The 17,001-nt window shown below is 42.0% G+C and overlaps 2 protein-coding genes across 10 annotated transcripts; one reads left to right on the plus strand and one right to left on the minus strand.

Moving 5' to 3' along the window:
- Positions 1-294: 294 nt before the first annotated feature.
- On the minus strand, positions 295-6,840 carry LOC136190932 (death-associated protein kinase 1-like). 5 transcript variants are annotated; one of them, XM_065979231.1, is made up of 22 exons: positions 6,237-6,840; positions 5,753-6,119; positions 5,621-5,701; positions 5,466-5,564; positions 5,315-5,413; positions 5,174-5,272; positions 5,032-5,121; positions 4,874-4,972; positions 4,718-4,813; positions 4,560-4,658; positions 4,456-4,507; positions 4,327-4,406; positions 4,068-4,133; positions 3,415-4,017; positions 2,725-2,925; positions 2,538-2,660; positions 1,391-2,476; positions 1,271-1,334; positions 1,156-1,206; positions 965-994; positions 611-907; positions 295-564 (listed from the first exon to the last, which is right to left on the minus strand). In XM_065979231.1, exons 2-22 carry the CDS (start codon positions 5,807-5,809, stop codon positions 542-544), a joined length of 3,495 nt encoding a protein of 1,164 aa, XP_065835303.1. In that variant the 5' UTR covers positions 5,810-6,119; positions 6,237-6,840; the 3' UTR covers positions 295-541. The 5 variants fall into 5 exon arrangements, with proteins under 5 accessions (XP_065835303.1, XP_065835304.1, XP_065835306.1 ...); XM_065979232.1 differs by lacking the exons at positions 5,621-5,701; positions 5,753-6,119; positions 6,237-6,840 and having other exon boundaries at positions 295-562; positions 5,174-5,413; positions 5,466-5,515; XM_065979234.1 differs by lacking the exons at positions 5,621-5,701; positions 5,753-6,119; positions 6,237-6,840 and having other exon boundaries at positions 295-562; positions 5,032-5,116; positions 5,170-5,413; positions 5,466-5,515.
- Positions 6,734-14,644, plus strand: LOC136190931 (uncharacterized). 5 transcript variants are annotated; one of them, XR_010670671.1, is made up of 40 exons: positions 6,734-7,097; positions 7,164-7,227; positions 7,301-7,410; positions 7,465-7,515; positions 7,567-7,630; positions 7,682-7,792; positions 7,846-7,926; positions 7,973-8,065; positions 8,115-8,204; positions 8,265-8,363; positions 8,424-8,522; positions 8,582-8,680; positions 8,736-8,834; positions 8,901-8,999; positions 9,058-9,156; positions 9,206-9,304; positions 9,365-9,451; positions 9,514-9,602; positions 9,654-9,736; positions 9,800-9,888; positions 9,944-10,036; positions 10,096-10,194; positions 10,253-10,351; positions 10,404-10,502; positions 10,555-10,653; positions 10,706-10,804; positions 10,857-10,955; positions 11,005-11,106; positions 11,162-11,213; positions 11,270-11,337; positions 11,398-11,463; positions 11,527-12,132; positions 12,187-12,381; positions 12,432-12,560; positions 12,619-13,713; positions 13,769-13,829; positions 13,882-13,926; positions 13,969-14,271; positions 14,319-14,406; positions 14,456-14,644. XR_010670671.1 is itself a non-coding variant. In XM_065979228.1 (40 exons), exons 7-40 carry the CDS (start codon positions 7,685-7,687, stop codon positions 14,327-14,329), a joined length of 4,833 nt encoding a protein of 1,610 aa, XP_065835300.1. In that variant the 5' UTR covers positions 6,734-7,002; positions 7,060-7,097; positions 7,164-7,227; positions 7,301-7,410; positions 7,465-7,515; positions 7,567-7,630; positions 7,682-7,684; the 3' UTR covers positions 14,330-14,643. The 5 variants fall into 5 exon arrangements, 4 of the variants coding, with proteins under 4 accessions (XP_065835300.1, XP_065835301.1, XP_065835298.1 ...); XM_065979228.1 differs by having other exon boundaries at positions 6,734-7,002; positions 7,060-7,097; positions 14,319-14,643; XM_065979229.1 differs by having other exon boundaries at positions 7,581-7,630; positions 14,319-14,643.
- The last annotated feature ends 2,357 nt before the right edge of the window (positions 14,645-17,001 follow it).

The raw sequence follows: 17,001 nt of genomic DNA on the forward strand, positions 1-17,001 counted from the left end.
TAAGGGCAGGAAATCTCTGGCGAAAGTGTGTGAAAACGTCTAGCGTACTAGCGCTATGTAGATCAAAACCCCTGAACCACTGAGGCAGCATACCAGCAGTGAGGACCCGACCCACGCCTAGCGCGCTACCGTGTTTCTCTCACCGATCTGCTCGTAGGGCCTCGTAGGGCCTGGCTCCGCGAGGCTACTAGTAGCATACCAGGTAGCTATATACATGTATATAAGTGGCAGAGTAACTGTGGAGAATGCTTTGCCCTCTTGCAGACGTCAGCGCTCTTACATTTCAACATCGCGTTAAAAATATTGCAGTATTTACAGTACAATCAACTGTACCTCTCTACCTCTCAAATAAGATTATGAAAAAATACATGCGGTCGGTAATATGGTGAAACACAAAACTAAATGCTTGAAGAGTTTCTAACATAGAAATGAACAGCGACATCCGTCTCCTCAGGAAGAGACCAGTCGCCAGTAGAGGTTACAAGGATAGTTGTCTACGTACGTGATTATAAAATAAGCTAAGAGTGAGATTTGGATGATTTTAGTGCTCCACCTCCTCCTCCTCTAAACTAATTAATAAACTTAAATATGCAGAAACAGAAAAGTTTACCTTGAAAAATTTCGGCTACTTCTGCTGAATAGCCGAGGTACTTCATAGCATCAATGAGGCGCCTTCGGGTTGCTCTCGCGCCAAAATTGTCTGCCCATGCGTCCAGCATTTCTAGAGCAGCTTCCATATCGCTTCTTTTATCTCCAAACGTGTGTAGATCATAATGTTTGTAGGGTTCCGGTTCCAAAACTCTCCCAATTTGTTTCCAAATGGACTGAATGCGTCGAGATGCTTCAAATCTCTCGCGAGAAGTTACCGGGGTATCCAGGTATTCGTCATCAAATAAACAAGCATGCTCTGAAAGTGCAGTATTAATAAGCTAGAGTAATGCTATTATAATTATAGAATTCACACCCGTGCCTTGTTCTTTTAAAGCAGCAGATTCTGTAAATAAAATTTACGAGTCAGCTGGTACTCATGTACAAAAGTGCCTTAGGTACACCATAAAATTTTGATGAATATTCATAGTTGCAGGTTCGCGAGTGTGATAATATATTATGGTATGCATGCATGCATGCATGCATAATGAATGCATGAATTCTTACTCTGTGAGAAGGAGGTCGTAGGTTTAGTATCTGTTTGTTCAACAAAACGGCCTAAAAATCAATGAATACTCATTTATGTCATCATTTCATTCTTGGAAAAAAATTTAAACATTACTTTCTCTTATATTGGAAGGAGGATTTTCTTGAATGAATTCTAAGTCTTTCTCAGCTAATTCTTTCTGTTAAAACGTCACTAATTTTGCATGGTCTGCATGTGAAAGTCTCACTTTTTTACCTCTTCAGCCAAAAGCTCAATGGCACCATCACTGTGCAATAATGCTAATAAATAGAGTAAGTTTGCTTTCCGCGCAGCAGCTGCAAGGCACTCCGCAGTGGCGCTTAGATTCTCGCTCCACAAGAAAATCAGCGTTTCTGCAGATTCGCTTTCCGCTTTGTCGACAAGTGACAAACCCTGCAAGTATTTCGACAAGGCTTTTGTTCCTTCTACATCTTTCTCCAAGCACTTTTGAATAACGCGTAGATTTCTGTACGAAAGGAAATTAATGTGATTGTCAGGGAAAGCCAACAGGTCTTTAAGACTGTCTTTGACCGTTCCCTCGCTAACTGAAGCACTTGACTTTGACGAATTCTTTATCTTCTCGTTGATAGTTGTTTCTTTGTAAGCCAGTGGAGATTCCTTTAGCTGTTTCAGTTCCGTGCAGCTGATGTACCAAAGGCATCTATCCATACCGGGACTTTTCTCCCGAAGAATTTTTTCTCCAGTGTTTTTAAGATCAGTGAGAAGTTTCATGCATTCCCGCTCCGAATGCTGCGGACCGCGCACAACAAAATCCAAAGACTTGTCCTCCTGTGTCAGCCCTATCATTCCCTCAACTGAAACGCCGTCAATTGTCGCCTTAATCATCAGCCCACCTTGCCAAACAATAGGCTCCAGACCACGAAAACAAGCGGCATTGCGAACGTGGCATTGAAGAAACGGCATTGTTCCAGGAGTTATTATATCCGTCTCTTCGAGTCGTTTAATGCGTCGTCCAACGTAGACTGTCATTTCAGGGTTTTCTTGCCACACTTCAGACGAGCGTTGCTCTTCTAGCAGAGCTGGGAACTGATATGTATCGGATTTCCCCGGAACCAGGTAGCAGATTTCTAAATGGCTTAGAAGCGATATTGTTTCGTCAATATTGTCCCACTTTCTGCCGTTGAAGATCTCAAGCGCGCTCTTGATCTTTTCCTTAGTAGCAGTGCCTGGCGGGAAGCAGGAAAGGCTAACTGGAAAGTCCACAGGAGATAAAAGTGGACCAATAACATTCCGACATAGCCAAGAAGGATCCAAAATTATGCTATCTTTTATTGCTAATACCTGAGGAGGAGCAGAGACAGCTTACCTAATCGTCGAATTAGTTCAGTATGCTGCAACTAACCTCGCCGATTCCTTGCAAAAACTCGACGAGCAAATTCTGAACCTGATCTGTGAGACCAGGATAGACGCATTCCACCAAAAGCTGCTTGAAAACGCTTGCCTTCATATGACGAACTGCACATGCCTATAAGTGTCGGAAAAAATGAAGCTAGTACTCCATTGTTTAAACATATTTCATATCCGCTTGCCTGCTCGGTTTCAGTAATCAAGCGATTTCTCTTTAGTGCAAGAAGTGTTTTAGCACGTACTTCCGCTTTTTCTGCTTTACTTTTACTGCTGAGCAGTGAACGAGCAATCGCCAAGAATGACTGTCTTTGAAACGGATTTCGAAGTGTCGGTAGAAAAGATTCCGACGTTTCTTTGACAATTATTGGAACTTCTTTTGCCGTCTGTGTTTAATTAATTAGGAAAAAAAATGAGACATGCAAATGGCAGGGGTAGACTTGTTTTAGTTAGTTGCGCCACGCTTTATAAACTAGCTTTAGACTATGTTCTCAGTGGCGGCGGAACAGACGGGAGGGGGCACTGGGGGCACGTGCCCCCCAAAATTTTTTAGGGGGGGCAGTTATCCCTCTAAAATTTGCGCGCTTATAATTTTTTAAGTCAGCTAATGATAAAAGAAGCACTTATTTTGAAAAATATTAGTTTATTCGTCTGCAGTAAATGCATTCAGCGTCAATAAAAATAAGGTTAACCACGCCCACGAGCAAAAATTTTTTTCGCGCGCGTCAGCGGTGCGCGCCAAAGCGCCCCCTTACTTGACGCACCTCCCGCCGCCACTGTAAGTAATACCGTATATAGCTAATTTGAATTGACGCATGGTACTAATAGTGCATGCAATGCTATAGCTGCCTAATACTACATATACAATAATATACCTTGATAGCAAGTGCTTTGACCAACCCGATATTTTTTCTGAGATGACTCAGCGTTTTTGAACTTCGATCACGGCAATTAAGAACAAAGAAATCTTCGCAAAAGATAAACCAGCGGCCAAAAGTCAACCGAAGGTATGTGACGAGATGACGCAATCTAATTTGCAAAGTTTCTAAACGGACAGATAGCATGTCACTCTTGCTCCCTATCACTAGAAAATAGGCTTTTTCAGTGAAGATGACGCTACATTTTACAAATGAACAGAAGTAGTGGCTTGAACGTAGCAGGTCATTATCGCTTTTTGTTAAATCAGCAACAAGAAGAAACGCTGTTGTAGATTCGGAGAAGAAAAGCCCGTGAGTTTTATGAAAAAACGATTGCCCTGCAAAATCGCAAAAAACGAGTTCGCCCGCGGATTTGACTTTGGCGACGGACACTTCCATGCTGGCAGTTCGCTCATCGTCGCCGCCCTTTCTCCAATTAATGTTTCTCAAAGTTTTGATAAGAGTTGTTTTACCAGCTCTCGCTTCGCCAATTACGCATACCTTTAACTTCTCTGGTTTTGTTGTACCCCGGGAGTAAAGTTCATAGTATCGATAGCTGGTCTAAGAAAATTCGTGAGGAAAGAAAGAAGTATAATAAAAAGGCAACTAACCCACGAATCAAAAAGAAACTGCATTACTTCTGTCGCGCACGTAATTTCGTGAGGAAGGACGTCGTCCTAAAATAAACGCGTGATGACAACTTGTGAAAATAATAAAAATTTTGCACCAGAAGTCATTGACGAGTAAAGCCAAGGCTATTACGCTACCAATAGCAATATTATTTACTGTCTAAATACCGTTTGCTAGTTATTATAGATAAGCTCCGAAAAAGGAACCCACTGTATATACTGCATGCATGTAGTACTGCACCTTATTAGCGCGATCAATAAGACTGTGATCTTGAGAGATAATAACTTTCAAAAGTTCTACTTGAGTGCAGCCAGAAACAACTGAAAGAATCACCATGCCGATATAGAAAATATAGAAAACTCAACATACCAATCTCTTCATTGCTGTCCTTTGCAATTAGATGCAAAAGCGAGTTTTTTTGCTAAAAATATTACATAAAAATTAAGTATGTCTTGACTGTGTTATTAAGGTACAGAGTCAGTCTTAGTGACATCCGCTCCAGCGTCGATCAATAGCTTGAAAATCTCTACGTGACCCTTACAACAGGCTTCCCACAAGAGCCGTCTTCCATTCTAAAGATTTCAAAAAAATAGACATCATGTGTCTATAAAAGTAGCACACTGCAAACTACGTCAGACTCATTGATATCCGCTCCTGCGTCAATTAATAGTTTGACAATTTTTACGTCACCCTTACAACAGGCTTCCCACAAAAGTCGCCTCCCGGTCTAAAGATTTAATAGGATGAAGGACATTCTGTCTATAAAAGTAGCATGCACTCTACAAACCCCGTCGGTCTTATTGACTTTAGCTCCAGCATTGATTAATAGTTCGACAATTTCTACATGACTCCTAGAACAGGCTTCCCATAAGAGCCCTTTTCCATCCTAAAATTCTTATTAGATGGAAAACAATCTGTCTATAAGAGTAGCGCAATGCAACACACGCTTGTCTTATTGACATTCGCTCCAGCGTTGATTACTACTTTCACCATTTCTGCGTTTCCTTTCAAACACGCTCTATGCAAAGACCTATCCTAAATAGTGTAATTAGATAAAGAAGAAAATGACTTTAAAAGTACTACAAACAAAGTCTATCTCATTGAAATCCGCTCCTGCGTTGATTAATAGTTGGACAATTTCTACCTGGTCATTAGAATGCGCTGCCCACAGAGGCATTCTTCCAAGCTAAATATTCTAATTAGATAAAGAGCGCAAACTACTACAAACCCCGTCTGTCATATTGATATCGGCTCCAGCGTCGATTAATAGTTTTGCAATTTCTACGTGACCATTAGAACACGCTGCCCACAAAGGACTTATTCCACTCTAAAGATATTTAATTAAATAACGATAAACATGCCTACACACGACTACCAACCCTGTCTGCTCTATTAACATTGGCTCTAGCGGCGATTAATAGTTTGACGGTCTCTACGCGACCTTCAGAACATGCTTCCCACAAAGGCGTTCTTCCAAGCTAAAGATTCAAATTTCATAAAGACTTGTTTACGAAAGTAGAACACTGTTACAAACCCAGTCTGTCTCATCGACATCCGTTCCAGCGTCTATTTCATATTTACAACACGCTTCCGACGAGGACCCTCCTCTTTCACCCTAAAGATTCTAATTAGATGCTTAAGATTACAAGGTTCATACTCTATTCACTCTTTCCAGATCCCCTAAGTCAATGAAAGCTTTTTTCCTACCAGTCCCAGCCGCCATTCGTCTGAATTAGAAGCTAAGGTTTGTCGGCGAAAAAAATCGCTTCCGTTGGTTTCGAATAAAAGGCCCTGTTAAGAGCGTTAGGATCGAAGCAGAGATCGGAGTGCTCAGAGCCTTAGAGTACTCAATCGCACACGTGACCTAAAAACACGTGACCAACGAGATTTTGTGGTACCGGTCCTAACAGCCTCTCGGGTAACTGTGTCGTTTTTTATCAACATTTTTTAACAGGCAATGTTCTTGTCATCGACATAGGGAAAATTCTTGTTCACACAAAAATGACGTCACATGTCAGCGCACGACAGGATGCCTACAAAAATGCGATTAAAATACAAAACATAAAAAGTTTATCAAACGGTGTTAAGACCCGTAAATAGTACGACTTTGTGATTGCCTCTCTTGAAGAGACCTTTCACAAACCGCTTACCAGTAAAAACTCCTGGGATTGCTAAAATGCTTTCACTGTCAGCATTAAGCCTTTCAAAACAGTTCTGCGACGACGGACGATTTGCTGGGTCCTGATCAATCATTTCAGAGCATAAGAGAAATAGACTGTGACGAGCTTGCATGCAGATACAGCAATTGCGTCTGCCTCTCCTTAGGCATTGGACGTGCCCCGGTAAATATTTCAATTAATGCCACGCCCAGGCTGTGCACGTCGATAGGCAACGAGTTAGGAATAGCTGTTCCGTCAGAACCTGGCACCCGTTCTGCAGCAAGTGAACGTGGAGCGGAAGAATGGAGTAGCGGCGGCGAGAGTCAGTTGGTGAGCCGGAAACCGCTGTCCGTCTCTAGTGAGGAGAACGACATCACACAGATATCTCGAGAGCCGAAAAGAATCGAGATTATTCCCAGCAGAATAGCCTTCTGTCTCGAAAGAGATCATTTTTTACCGAAATCCGGGTTCCTGTTGACCCGGATTAAATGGTAAAAACCGAGACGGAAAGCTAGTCTGCTCTTGACAGTCTTCATTCCTTTTCGACTGTCGAATTATCTATGCGACGTCGTTATCGTCAGTAAAGACGGACAGCGATTTCCAGCTCGCCAAATGACTCTCGCGGCCGCTACTCCGTTCTTCCGTTCCCTGTTTGCAGAGAACCGTCTAGAGACTTTCAGTATAACGAGAGGAAGAGCATCGTACCTTCGGCAGTCGCCCGTTTCGCGGAGATCGTGTTACGGTGTAGCAGATAATGGTGGTCACGTGATATCTAACGTGTTAACGTAAGGGAAAATTGGTTTGATATCTTTAGTGAACAGCGCATCTTACGGTATACGCAACTAGCGATAGGTTGGTTTGTTAGGACGATAGTTTCTTAATGATTTTCTATGAGATCATTTATATGGTTTTCTATAGGTCAATAGGTATCTCACATACCGTACATTCGACACCATGCACGTTTAGAAACCATAGTCAATAGGTACGCCTGCTAAAAACAAACTCAAAAGTTAAACGGAAGGAGGAATCCGGATTAGCTTGATATATTTTAACAGAAAGAGCTTTACACACTTTCCGGCAAGTGGAGGCGCCGCTTGATTGACGAAAGGCATGCTCGCACGTCGTAACGCAGTATATCGTCACCGCGCTATAGGCTCAGGATCACGTGCGCGTGAACAAGGGGCGTTCTCTGTGTAAAGGCAACAAGAATTTCTCTTAGGCTTACTGTTCTTAGTGCTTGTTTGAAACCGAGAAGAGAACCCAAGAAATCGTACGATTTTCAATTTACATCGAAGGCACTGTGGCAATGTCATGAATTCAGTTTCGTTGTTGAAGATCGAGTTCCCAAGCAGTTAACCTGTAGTGGATAGCGAAGAGAATTGCCGGTAAAGGTCCCATTTTCTCTTTCATTGCAGCAAGCAAAGACCTAACTTTAGCCAATGGCAAACTTATTGTACTACTCTCCACTTGAACGGGCCTGTTACAACGGAAATAAAGATGATGCCATCTCCCTTATAAAAGAGACAGCTGGGCAGCTTGTGTACACCGTTAGTTTTCAATTTTGCGTATCCAGAACCATTATTCAAATTCGTATTTGAAGCAGCGTTTGGCATTCCTGCATGCCACTACAAAAGGGATGTTTGAAGTTGTGCAAGAATTGAAAGAGTTTTCACCTGAAAAAGTTTGCATGACTCCATTGTTTGAAAAAGTAACTAATGAAACTTTAGGACATCCGTTTTGCATTTGTGAAAGCTTGTTCAAACGGTCACGCGAAAATTGTCAAATCGTTACTCGACGCCGGAACGAATGTTAATATAAAAGTGTGCTACTTTGTAGACAATCTTTTCTTTGTCAAGTAGAAATCTTTAGAAAGGATTGTGGGCAGCGTGTTCAATTGGTCACTTGGAAATTGCCGTAGTACTAATAGATGCCGCTGCGAATGCCAATAAAACAGACAGGGTTTGTAGTAGTGTGTTACCTTTCCCCACATGCGTTTCTGTATCTAATTAAAGTGTTTAGTTTGAAAAAGAGCCTTTATGGGCCGCTTGCTCTAATGGTCACGTAAAAATTGCCAAACGTTTAATCGACGCCGGAGCGGATGTCAATACGACAGACTGGGTTCGTAGTAGCGTGTTACTCTTATACACATGCTTTTCTTCATCTAATTAGAGTGTTTAGTTTGGAAGAGAGCCTTTATGGGCCGCTTGTTCTAATGGTCACGTAAAAATTGCCAAACTGCTAATCGACGCCGGAACGGATGTCAATAGGACAGACTGGGTTTGTAGTAGAGTGCAACTTCATAGACATGCTGTTCTTTGTCTAATAAGAATCTTTAGGCTGGAAGAAACCCTTTCGCGGAAGCTTGTTTAAATGGTCACGTACAAATTGCCAAACTATTGATGGACGCTGGAGCTAATATAAATAAAGCGGACAAGGTTGGCAGGTTTACTTTCAAAGACATGTTGCTATTTAGCTAATAAAAAATTTAAGTATGGAAAGGAGCCTTTCTGGGAAGCGAGTTCTGATGGTCGCCTAGAAATTGTCAAACTATTTATTGACGCTGGAGCGGACGTCAATAAGGCAGACAGGGTTTGTACAGTACAGTATAGTGTAGTGTGTTACTTTGAAGACATGCTGTTCTTTATCTAATTTTAGGCTGGAAGAGGGGTATTATGGACAGCTTGTTCTAATGGCCATGCAGAAATTGCCAAACTGTTAATCGATGCTGGAGCGGATGCTAATAAGACAGACGTGGTTTGTTGTAGTTTACACTTTTAAGAACATGTTATTCTTTAATAATTAGAGTCTTTAGATTGGAAGAGGGCCTTTGTGGGAAGCGTGCTGTAACTGTCACAAACAGACTGTCAAACTTTTAATTGATTCTGGAGCAAATGTCAATAAGGCAGACAATGTTAATAGAATTTACCGACACTTTGTTCTCTTCTGAATTACATCTTTAGTTTGGAAGAAGCCTTTTATGGAAAGCGTGCTCTAAGCGTCACGTTGGAATTGCCAAACTAATAATCGATGCTGGAGCGGACGTCAATGTGACAAACTGGGTTTGCCGTAGTGTGCTACTTGTTACACATGCTTCTTTGTCTATTTATTAAAATTTTCAGGATGAAAGAGACCTTTTGTCGGAAGCGTGTTGCAACGGCCACGCAGATATTGCCAAACATTTAATCGACGCCGGAGCTGATGTCAAGGCATTCAAGATTTGTAGTGGCGTGTTGTTTTTATAAATAATTCTTTTTATTTCCAATCTCAGGGTAGAAAAGAGCTACTGTGGACAGCTCGTGTAAGAGGGCACGTGGAAATAATCAAACTATTAATCCACGCTGAAGCGAATATCATTAAGTACATTACAAAACATGTTTTCGTTTATCTATTTCTCGAGGATGGACGCAGGCTACTGTGGGCAGCTTGCCGTTATGGTTACGTAGAAATAGCCAAAGTATTAATCGACGCTGTCTCGAATGTCAATGAGTCAGGTTTGTAAGCAGTGTGTTACTTTTTATAGACATGTTGTCCTTAATATAATTATAATCCTTAAGAGTTGCTAAGGAAAGCTTGCGCTGGTGGTAGCGCGAGAATAGTCAAAACATTAATCGACGCAGGAGTGGATGTCAATAAGACAAACAGGGTTTGCATTAGTGTAATATTTAATTAAATAAAAATGTCTTTGTCGATTTCTTGAGGCTGGAAAGGGGCTATTGTTGGCAGCTTGTTCTAGCATAAAAGTTGTCAAAATTTTAATCAACGCTGGAGCGTGTGTCAATAAGACAGACAGGGTTTGCAGTGTTTTTTCTTAGACTTACGGTACTGCTTCTTTGCTAAGTGAAATCTTTAGTTTCGAAGGGGGCCTTTATGGGAAGCATGTTCGACCGGTCGCGTGAAAACAGCCAAATTATTAATCGACGCTGGAGCGGATGTTAATAAGACAGACATGGTTGGTAAAAGCTTCGTGCTATTTCGTAGGCACTGTTTTTATCTAATTAGAGTTTTAGGACGGTAGAGAACCTTTGTGGGAAGCATGCTCTGAAAATCAAGTAGAAATTGCAAAACTACTAATCGACGCTGGAGCGGATGTTAATAAGGCAGACATGGTTGGTAAAAGCAGCGTGCTATTTCTTCCTTTTTATCTAATTAGAGTTTTAGGACGGTAGAGAACCTTTGCGGGAAGCATGCTCTGAAAATCACGTAGAAATTGCAAAACTACTAATCGACGCTGGAGCGGATGTTAATAAGGCAGACATGGTTGGTAAAAGCAGCGTGCTATTTCTTCCTTTTTATGTAATTAGAGTTTTAGGACGGTAGAGAACCTTTGTGGAAAGCATGCTCTGAAAATCACGTAGAAATTGCAAAACTACTAATCGACGCTGGAGCGGATGTTAATAAGGCAGACGTGGTTGGTAAAAGCAGCGTGCTATTTCTTCCTTTTTATCTAATTAGAGTTTTAGGACGGTAGAGAACCTTTGCGGGAAGCATGCTCTGAAAATCACGTAGAAATTGCAAAACTACTAATCGACGCTGGAGCGGATGTTAATAAGGCAGACATGGTTGGTAAAAGCAGCGTGCTATTTCTTCCTTTTTATGTAATTAGAGTTTTAGGACGGTAGAGAACCTTTGCGGGAAGCATGCTCTGAAAATCACGTAGAAATTGCTAAACTACTAATTGACGCTGGAGCGGATGTTAATAAGGCAGACATGGTTGGTAGTGAGCTACTTTTCTTAACACTTCCCCTAATTACCTATTTAGTATGATGAACGAGGACCTTTGTGGAGAACGTGCTATTTTGGTCACACAAAAATGGCAAAATTATTAATCGACGCTGGAGCCGATATCAAAGCAGTGGACAAGGTCTGTCAGCAAATTTAATTTTCTGCTTGGTTTTTAGTTTAATTTGACTTTTTAGAAAAATAACTCTGTATTACACGCTTTTTTGAAATTCCGAAAAAAATTTTCTGGTATTTAAATTTTACGGTTTGCTAGTTTTGTCTGTCATACGGTTGTGTAAATTTAGTTGAACAATTGGATTTTTTGAATTTCCTTCTATCTAAAGACCTTAGTCTTGTGGGCCGTTGTGCAGAGGTAAGACGTTTTAGACATTCTAGCAAATATTTGGTTTAAACGTATGACCTTACACTTAAGAGCAAGTTGCTTCCTCACGAATATCCTTATCCAACTGAAATAAGAAAATTTCTTCATGAATCTTGGGTTAGTTGCAGTTGCCAGTTTATGATTTCTTACTTGTTAAATAATTGCATGCCTTTCTTTCAGGTTAAATATCGATACCACGAACTTTATTCCAGAGGCACAACAAAACCAAAGCAAATCAAAATTTGTGTTATTGGAGATGCAGGAGCTGGTAAAACAACTTTAATTAAAACTTTGCGAAACATTGACTGGGAGAAAGGAGGCGACGATCGCCGGACTGCCAGCATGGATGTTTCCAAAGCAGCCATTGAATCCGCCGGTGAGGTAGTTTTCTGCGATTTTGCCGGGCAGCCTTACTTTCATAAAACGCACGGTCTCTTTTTCTCCTACTCTACGACAGCGTTTCTTCTCGTTGCTGATTTAACAAAAAGCAACAGTGAACTACAGGATTCGAGTTTCTACTTTTGCTCATTTGTGAAATGCAGCGTTGGCCTTACAGAACTGAAACAAGCATTCGTTATTGTAATAGGAAGCCGCAAAGATAAGCTGCGAAATTTGGAAAATGGAGAAATGAAATTGCGACAACTTGTTGTGGCTCTTCGACAAACGTATGGCCGATGGTTTAACTTTTACGCTAAATGTTTTGTTATGAACTGTCGTGAAAGACGTTCAGAAACGCTACATCTACTGAAAAAAGCTATCGGAGAGGTTAAAACTCTCGTAATAGAGGTAACGAGTTTTATTATAGAGTGAAGCGGTTTTCCAGCTTATTTTCTTAAAAAGATATCTAAAGATGTTCCGATTATTGTTGAAGAGGCAGTGACGTCATTCCTGCCCACATTGCGAGACCCGCTTCATAAGTTCGGGTTCTTTGAACGCATTTATGCATTTTTTGCTGAAAGTGAAGCGGCTAAAAAAACACGGGAAAAAACTCTGTTTTCTCTAATAAGAAACTCCTTAATTCCCCAGAGTGAAGAGGTAAGTCGCATTACTTTCAGGAAGATCAATATGTAATGGCTGGCATATAGGATAGCTGTTACAAAATTCGAGTAATGGACGCGTCCGTTTTCCAGCAGCTACTTGTGGAGAGCGTTTGGCCTGGTCTTTCGGACCAGGTTCAAGGTCTGCTCGTCGAGTTCTTGCAAGGCATCGGCGAGGTTAGTAAATTGGTTTCTTTACCTCCCTGGGGGCAGGTATATGTAACGGGTTTTCAAGATCTTTGCCATCGAAGACAAGATTATTTTGGAGCCTCCTTGGCTATGTCAAAATGCCATTGGCCCGCTGCTATCACCAGCAGAGTCCCCCGAATTTCCTATTAGCCTTCAGTGCTTCTCACCTGGCACGGCAACAAAAGAAAAGATCCATTGTGCTCTCAAAGCATTCAACGATGAAGAGTGGGAAAACATTGACGAGACAATATCGCTATTATGCCACTTGGAGATTTGCTATCCTCTTCCCGATAAATCGGATACGTATCGCTTTCCAGCTCTGCTAATTCAGAAGCGTCCGTTTGAAGTGTGGAGAGACAATTCTGAAATGAAAATCTACGTCGGACGACGCTTGAGAAAAGCTGAAGAGACGGACATTATAACTCCAGGAACGATGCCGTTTCTTCAATGTCACGTTCACAATGCCGCTTGTTTCCGTGGTCTAAAGCCTGTTATTTGGCATGGCGGGTTGATGATTTACAAAACAATAGACGGTCGTTTAGTTGAAGGAATGATAATGCTGCAGCAGAAAGATAAAGCGCTGGATTTTGTTGTTCGTGGCCCAGAGCACTCGGAGAGAGAGTGCTTGAAACTTCTAACTGATCTTAAACAAACTGGCGAAAAAATTCTTTTGCAAAAGAGTCCAGGGACAAATACTTCATACATGTACATCAGCTGCGTTGAATTAAAGCAGCTTAAAGATTTTCCACTGGCGTACGCAGAACAAGACGTTGAAGAGAAGATAAAGACTTCAACAAAGTCAAACGTTTTTGTTAGTGAAGGGACGACCAGAGACAGTCTAAAAAATCTCTTCGCTCTCCACGACAATCATGTTGATTATTTGTCTTACAACAACCGCTGCGCTATACTATTGTGTCTCGAGAAAGACAAGGCAGGAATGGAAATTTTGAAAGAGCATTTGCAAGGCTTAACACAAGCTGACAGAGTGAAATGCCAGACTGCAGCAATGCTGATTTCTACTTGGAGTGAGAATCTTTGCGCCACGGCTGAGAGCCTTGCTAACGCCGCTCGACAATTACGTCTACTGTATTTGCTAGCTCTGCTGAATGAAGATGGGGCTATTGAACTTTCGACTGAGGAGGTAACTAGCTATAGATATACATCAATACACGAAATTCACGTATTGACTCTACCAGAAGGCGAAGGCCGAAAAAGACCTGAATTTCATTCGAACAAGTTCTCCTTCCCTACTTAAAAGTCAGTAGGATTTTTTTCAGCTGTGAAGCTACACAATGTAAATTATTTGCAGAGCGCTTTGTTGAGACAGCAGCTACCGTGGCATGTGAAGGCGAAGGTGTGCACATTCAGTTCATTCATGTTTATCTGCTATCTTTAGATGCCACTCCTTCATTTGGCGACGAGTTTCTAGATGCGCCATTGGCCCCTCAAGAAAGATTTAGAGCGGCGCAACGCATTCAACCCAAATGGCGTAGTATTGGGAGAATTTTAGGACCGGAAACTTTTGAAGATTTCGAAATTTATGCGTTTGGTGAAAAACGCAGCGATAACGACGGGGCTCTGCATATGCTGGACGCGTGGGCAAACAGGTTCGGAACGAGAGCAACCCGCAGGCATTTTCTCAATGCCGTGAAGGACCCTGACGTCGGCTACTCAAATATTGTGGCTGCAATTTTTCCTGGTAAGTTTCTAGTTGTGCTACGAGTTCTCTCATCACACTTCGTTTAGGCCCACACTGACTTTTATCGTATCCGAGTGGCCAATTGTGCACATAGTATAGTATGCCAACCACAGTGACATCATGAAATTTTTAAAGGTGCTCGTATCCCCAAATCTCACCTGTCATCCCTGACCTTTTATTCTAGTTAGTCTATTGTGCCTTTTGATATTAGTATCATTTAGTAGTTTCACGATGCCATCCCTCTATTGAACGTACTAGTTATTCGCATTTAGAACAGAGTTGGTTTGCTGAATTTGACTTCTTTCTGTTCATACTTTTACACTTTTTTGTATTTTACTTTCATGATTATTAGAAAATTAGTGTTCCCCAAACCTGCAAAACCGACGCGGCTTGGGTAGTTCCAAATTATTGCACGTTGTCAAGCTTAGTCGGGAATAGAGGGGGGGTAGATGGTTACGATAAAGGTGACGTCGTCCTCCTGCTACATACCTCTGACGTTTCAAGGTCTATTATCGGTTCGGTATCTGGTTAGTGATCCCAAGCCAACCTACTATTGGGATATGGATTGTCTCTTCGTCATGGGTATGCATGTACTTGCATGAGTCCAATTCCAGGTCGTACGTCTATATCCAACGAGGACTATAACTGAGTGCTACATGTTAGTTTTCGTGCGCCTTCTCGCTGTACTGAAAACGCAATGCATCCCCATTCATACGCGCGCAGTGCGAATTGATAATGAGAACCTAGCTCCTAAAGGAATAGAAACGCTCGTGAGATCTGAAAGGCACTCGATTCTTCCTCTGGACTGCATGCATGATTAGCAGCTTCATAACTGCACCGTCAACAGGAGAGTGGCGATTCTCTAGAAAGCTATATGACATGAAAAAAAATTGGAAATGGCGGATGCGGGTGGGCTAGAAATCGTTGACCGTCCTTTTGAGCCACAATCAGGGTTTACTCAGGGTTCACTCAGCAATTTACGTGTCGACCTGGATCACTGCCAGTCCCGGCGCGTGCTGCTTTTACCCAAGCGCAACCGATCAACACCGCAGGCGCAAGAAGCGATCAAATACTGAGTGCAGGCGGCTTTGAAGAAGGAAGTTGGAATTATAGGGACACGCCGTGAGACAGGCTGCTTTTAGTTCGTGTTTTAGGCTGACGTCACACGTCACACGTGACAGACCTTTGACGCGAGGCCTCAATTCATTATTGGTGGCCTTGGACGATGGATTTCTAGCAACGCTGATACATTGTGCTACAGTGCGTTTCTTTCTATTCGCGCGGCGTGCTCGATCAGGCGACTCGCGCAATCGAGCGGATCGCTCGACGATCGAAATCTCAACCCCGACGCGCGTGTGCAGCCTTACCTCTCGCCGACGACGAAATCGTCGACGCTTCATCGTATTCGTCAAACCGATTCCGGGCTCGATCGCGAAACGATCGAGCTCGCGCGTTCACATGCAGCTGCGAAAACGGATATCGCGGCCGGATCAAGGTATTCCAACCTCTATATACCTACCTTCCTTGTAGAAAGAGAAGTTTGTGCTCGTCTAGGATGCCAGAAGGCAAAGGATGGCATAGCTAGACAGAGATGCGCACCAGGATAGCTCATGGCTCTACGTGAAGCGAAGGGAAATCCCGGATGCTTATAAAAACTGCAGTCTAGCTCTGTCTCTTCTAATTGTACCTTCAAATTTAAAATTTCTCCAAATATTTTGAACGCTTCTCCATTGCTTGATCAGACGCCACACGTAATTCACTACCGCCAATTATGATCATTGCTGGTCGTTCGCGAAGTCATTAAAAAATTGTGGCGTCGAGCTCCGTTTATTACGAAATCATTTTGCGCACAAATATAGCAACAAGATCTGATCTCTGATGTAATATGTCAATGAAATTATAAAAATGAACAATATTTAATGCACATTCATCTACTCTATATCTTCAAACGAAAATCATTTGAGGGATTATATTTACAAGAGCCATTATTATTATTTAAAAAACTTTTCTAAATAGATAGGTAAATGAAGTGTAAACGACGTTTTATCTCATATAGAAAGAGAATGACTCAAAATATCAAAATGAAAGATAGTACTCGCTAGGTGAAGGTCTTTCTTCGTTTTGCGCGTAAAAAGCACTTTGGAACGCGTGCTGCGGCACTTCTTAGCGGGCTGTAGGTACGTCTTAATTGATTGATTGATTGATACGTCAATGCCAGTGCCTCTTCTTTCCGGTGTTCTATTCAAGCAACGGAAGGCCTTACTTTTGTAATAGGAAGGTATCTATTTGCTATTGAAATATTTCTTTATTTAGCACTTCCACTGGGCTCCCCCATTCAGTCTCCCTACGTGTGTCGCTGCACGAGTACGAAACTGGCGAAAACACCAAGAATCTTTAGAAAACATGCAATAAATTAGGACGTGCAAACACAACGATAAACATATAATAGATATTCGATGCAAGTGTTTTGGGTCGCTCTTCCACACTTGTCCGGTTCATTCTTCTTTATGAAGCGGACACGCCTTCATTACTGCGTGGAACTTTTCTTCCAACTCCGCTCGAATTGAAAGCCCAAAACAACATCGGCACCGACTTCTTTTCTCATAAGGCACAAAGGACACAAACCAGTTTCAGCGTAATACTTCTTAGCATTGAAGCTGCTGCAAAAGTATGCAAGATGGTTCAAGCCAAAAGCAGAGACAGCAGGAAATTCAGAGCAGTTGCAAACCT

This window comes from Oscarella lobularis, chromosome 9 (assembly GCF_947507565.1).
Source record: "Oscarella lobularis chromosome 9, ooOscLobu1.1, whole genome shotgun sequence".
NCBI lineage: Eukaryota > Metazoa > Porifera > Homoscleromorpha > Homosclerophorida > Oscarellidae > Oscarella > Oscarella lobularis.

What these genes read in the sequence shown, in the direction of transcription:
- LOC136190931 (XM_065979226.1), top strand. Translation starts at nt 7,685, where the DNA reads ATGGCAAACTTATTGTACTACTCTCCACTTGAACGGGCCTGTTACAAC. An exon ending in ATGTTAATAAGGCAGACATG is followed by an intron (nt 10,503 to 10,554) that starts GTTGGTAAAAGC and finishes TTAGAGTTTTAG; the next exon opens with GACGGTAGAGAACCTTTGTG. An exon ending in TCTTGCAAGGCATCGGCGAG is followed by an intron (nt 12,561 to 12,618) that starts GTTAGTAAATTG and finishes CGGGTTTTCAAG; the next exon opens with ATCTTTGCCATCGAAGACAA.
- LOC136190932 (XM_065979231.1), bottom strand. Translation starts at nt 5,809, where the DNA reads ATGGCGGCTGGGACTGGTAGGAAAAAAGCTTTCATTGACTTAGGGGAT. An exon ending in ATGTCGATGAGACAGACTGG is followed by an intron (nt 5,565 to 5,620) that starts GTTTGTAACAGT and finishes TTGAATCTTTAG; the next exon opens with CTTGGAAGAACGCCTTTGTG. An exon ending in TCCTTCCAATATAAGAGAAA is followed by an intron (nt 1,207 to 1,270) that starts GTAATGTTTAAA and finishes ATTGATTTTTAG; the next exon opens with GCCGTTTTGTTGAACAAACA.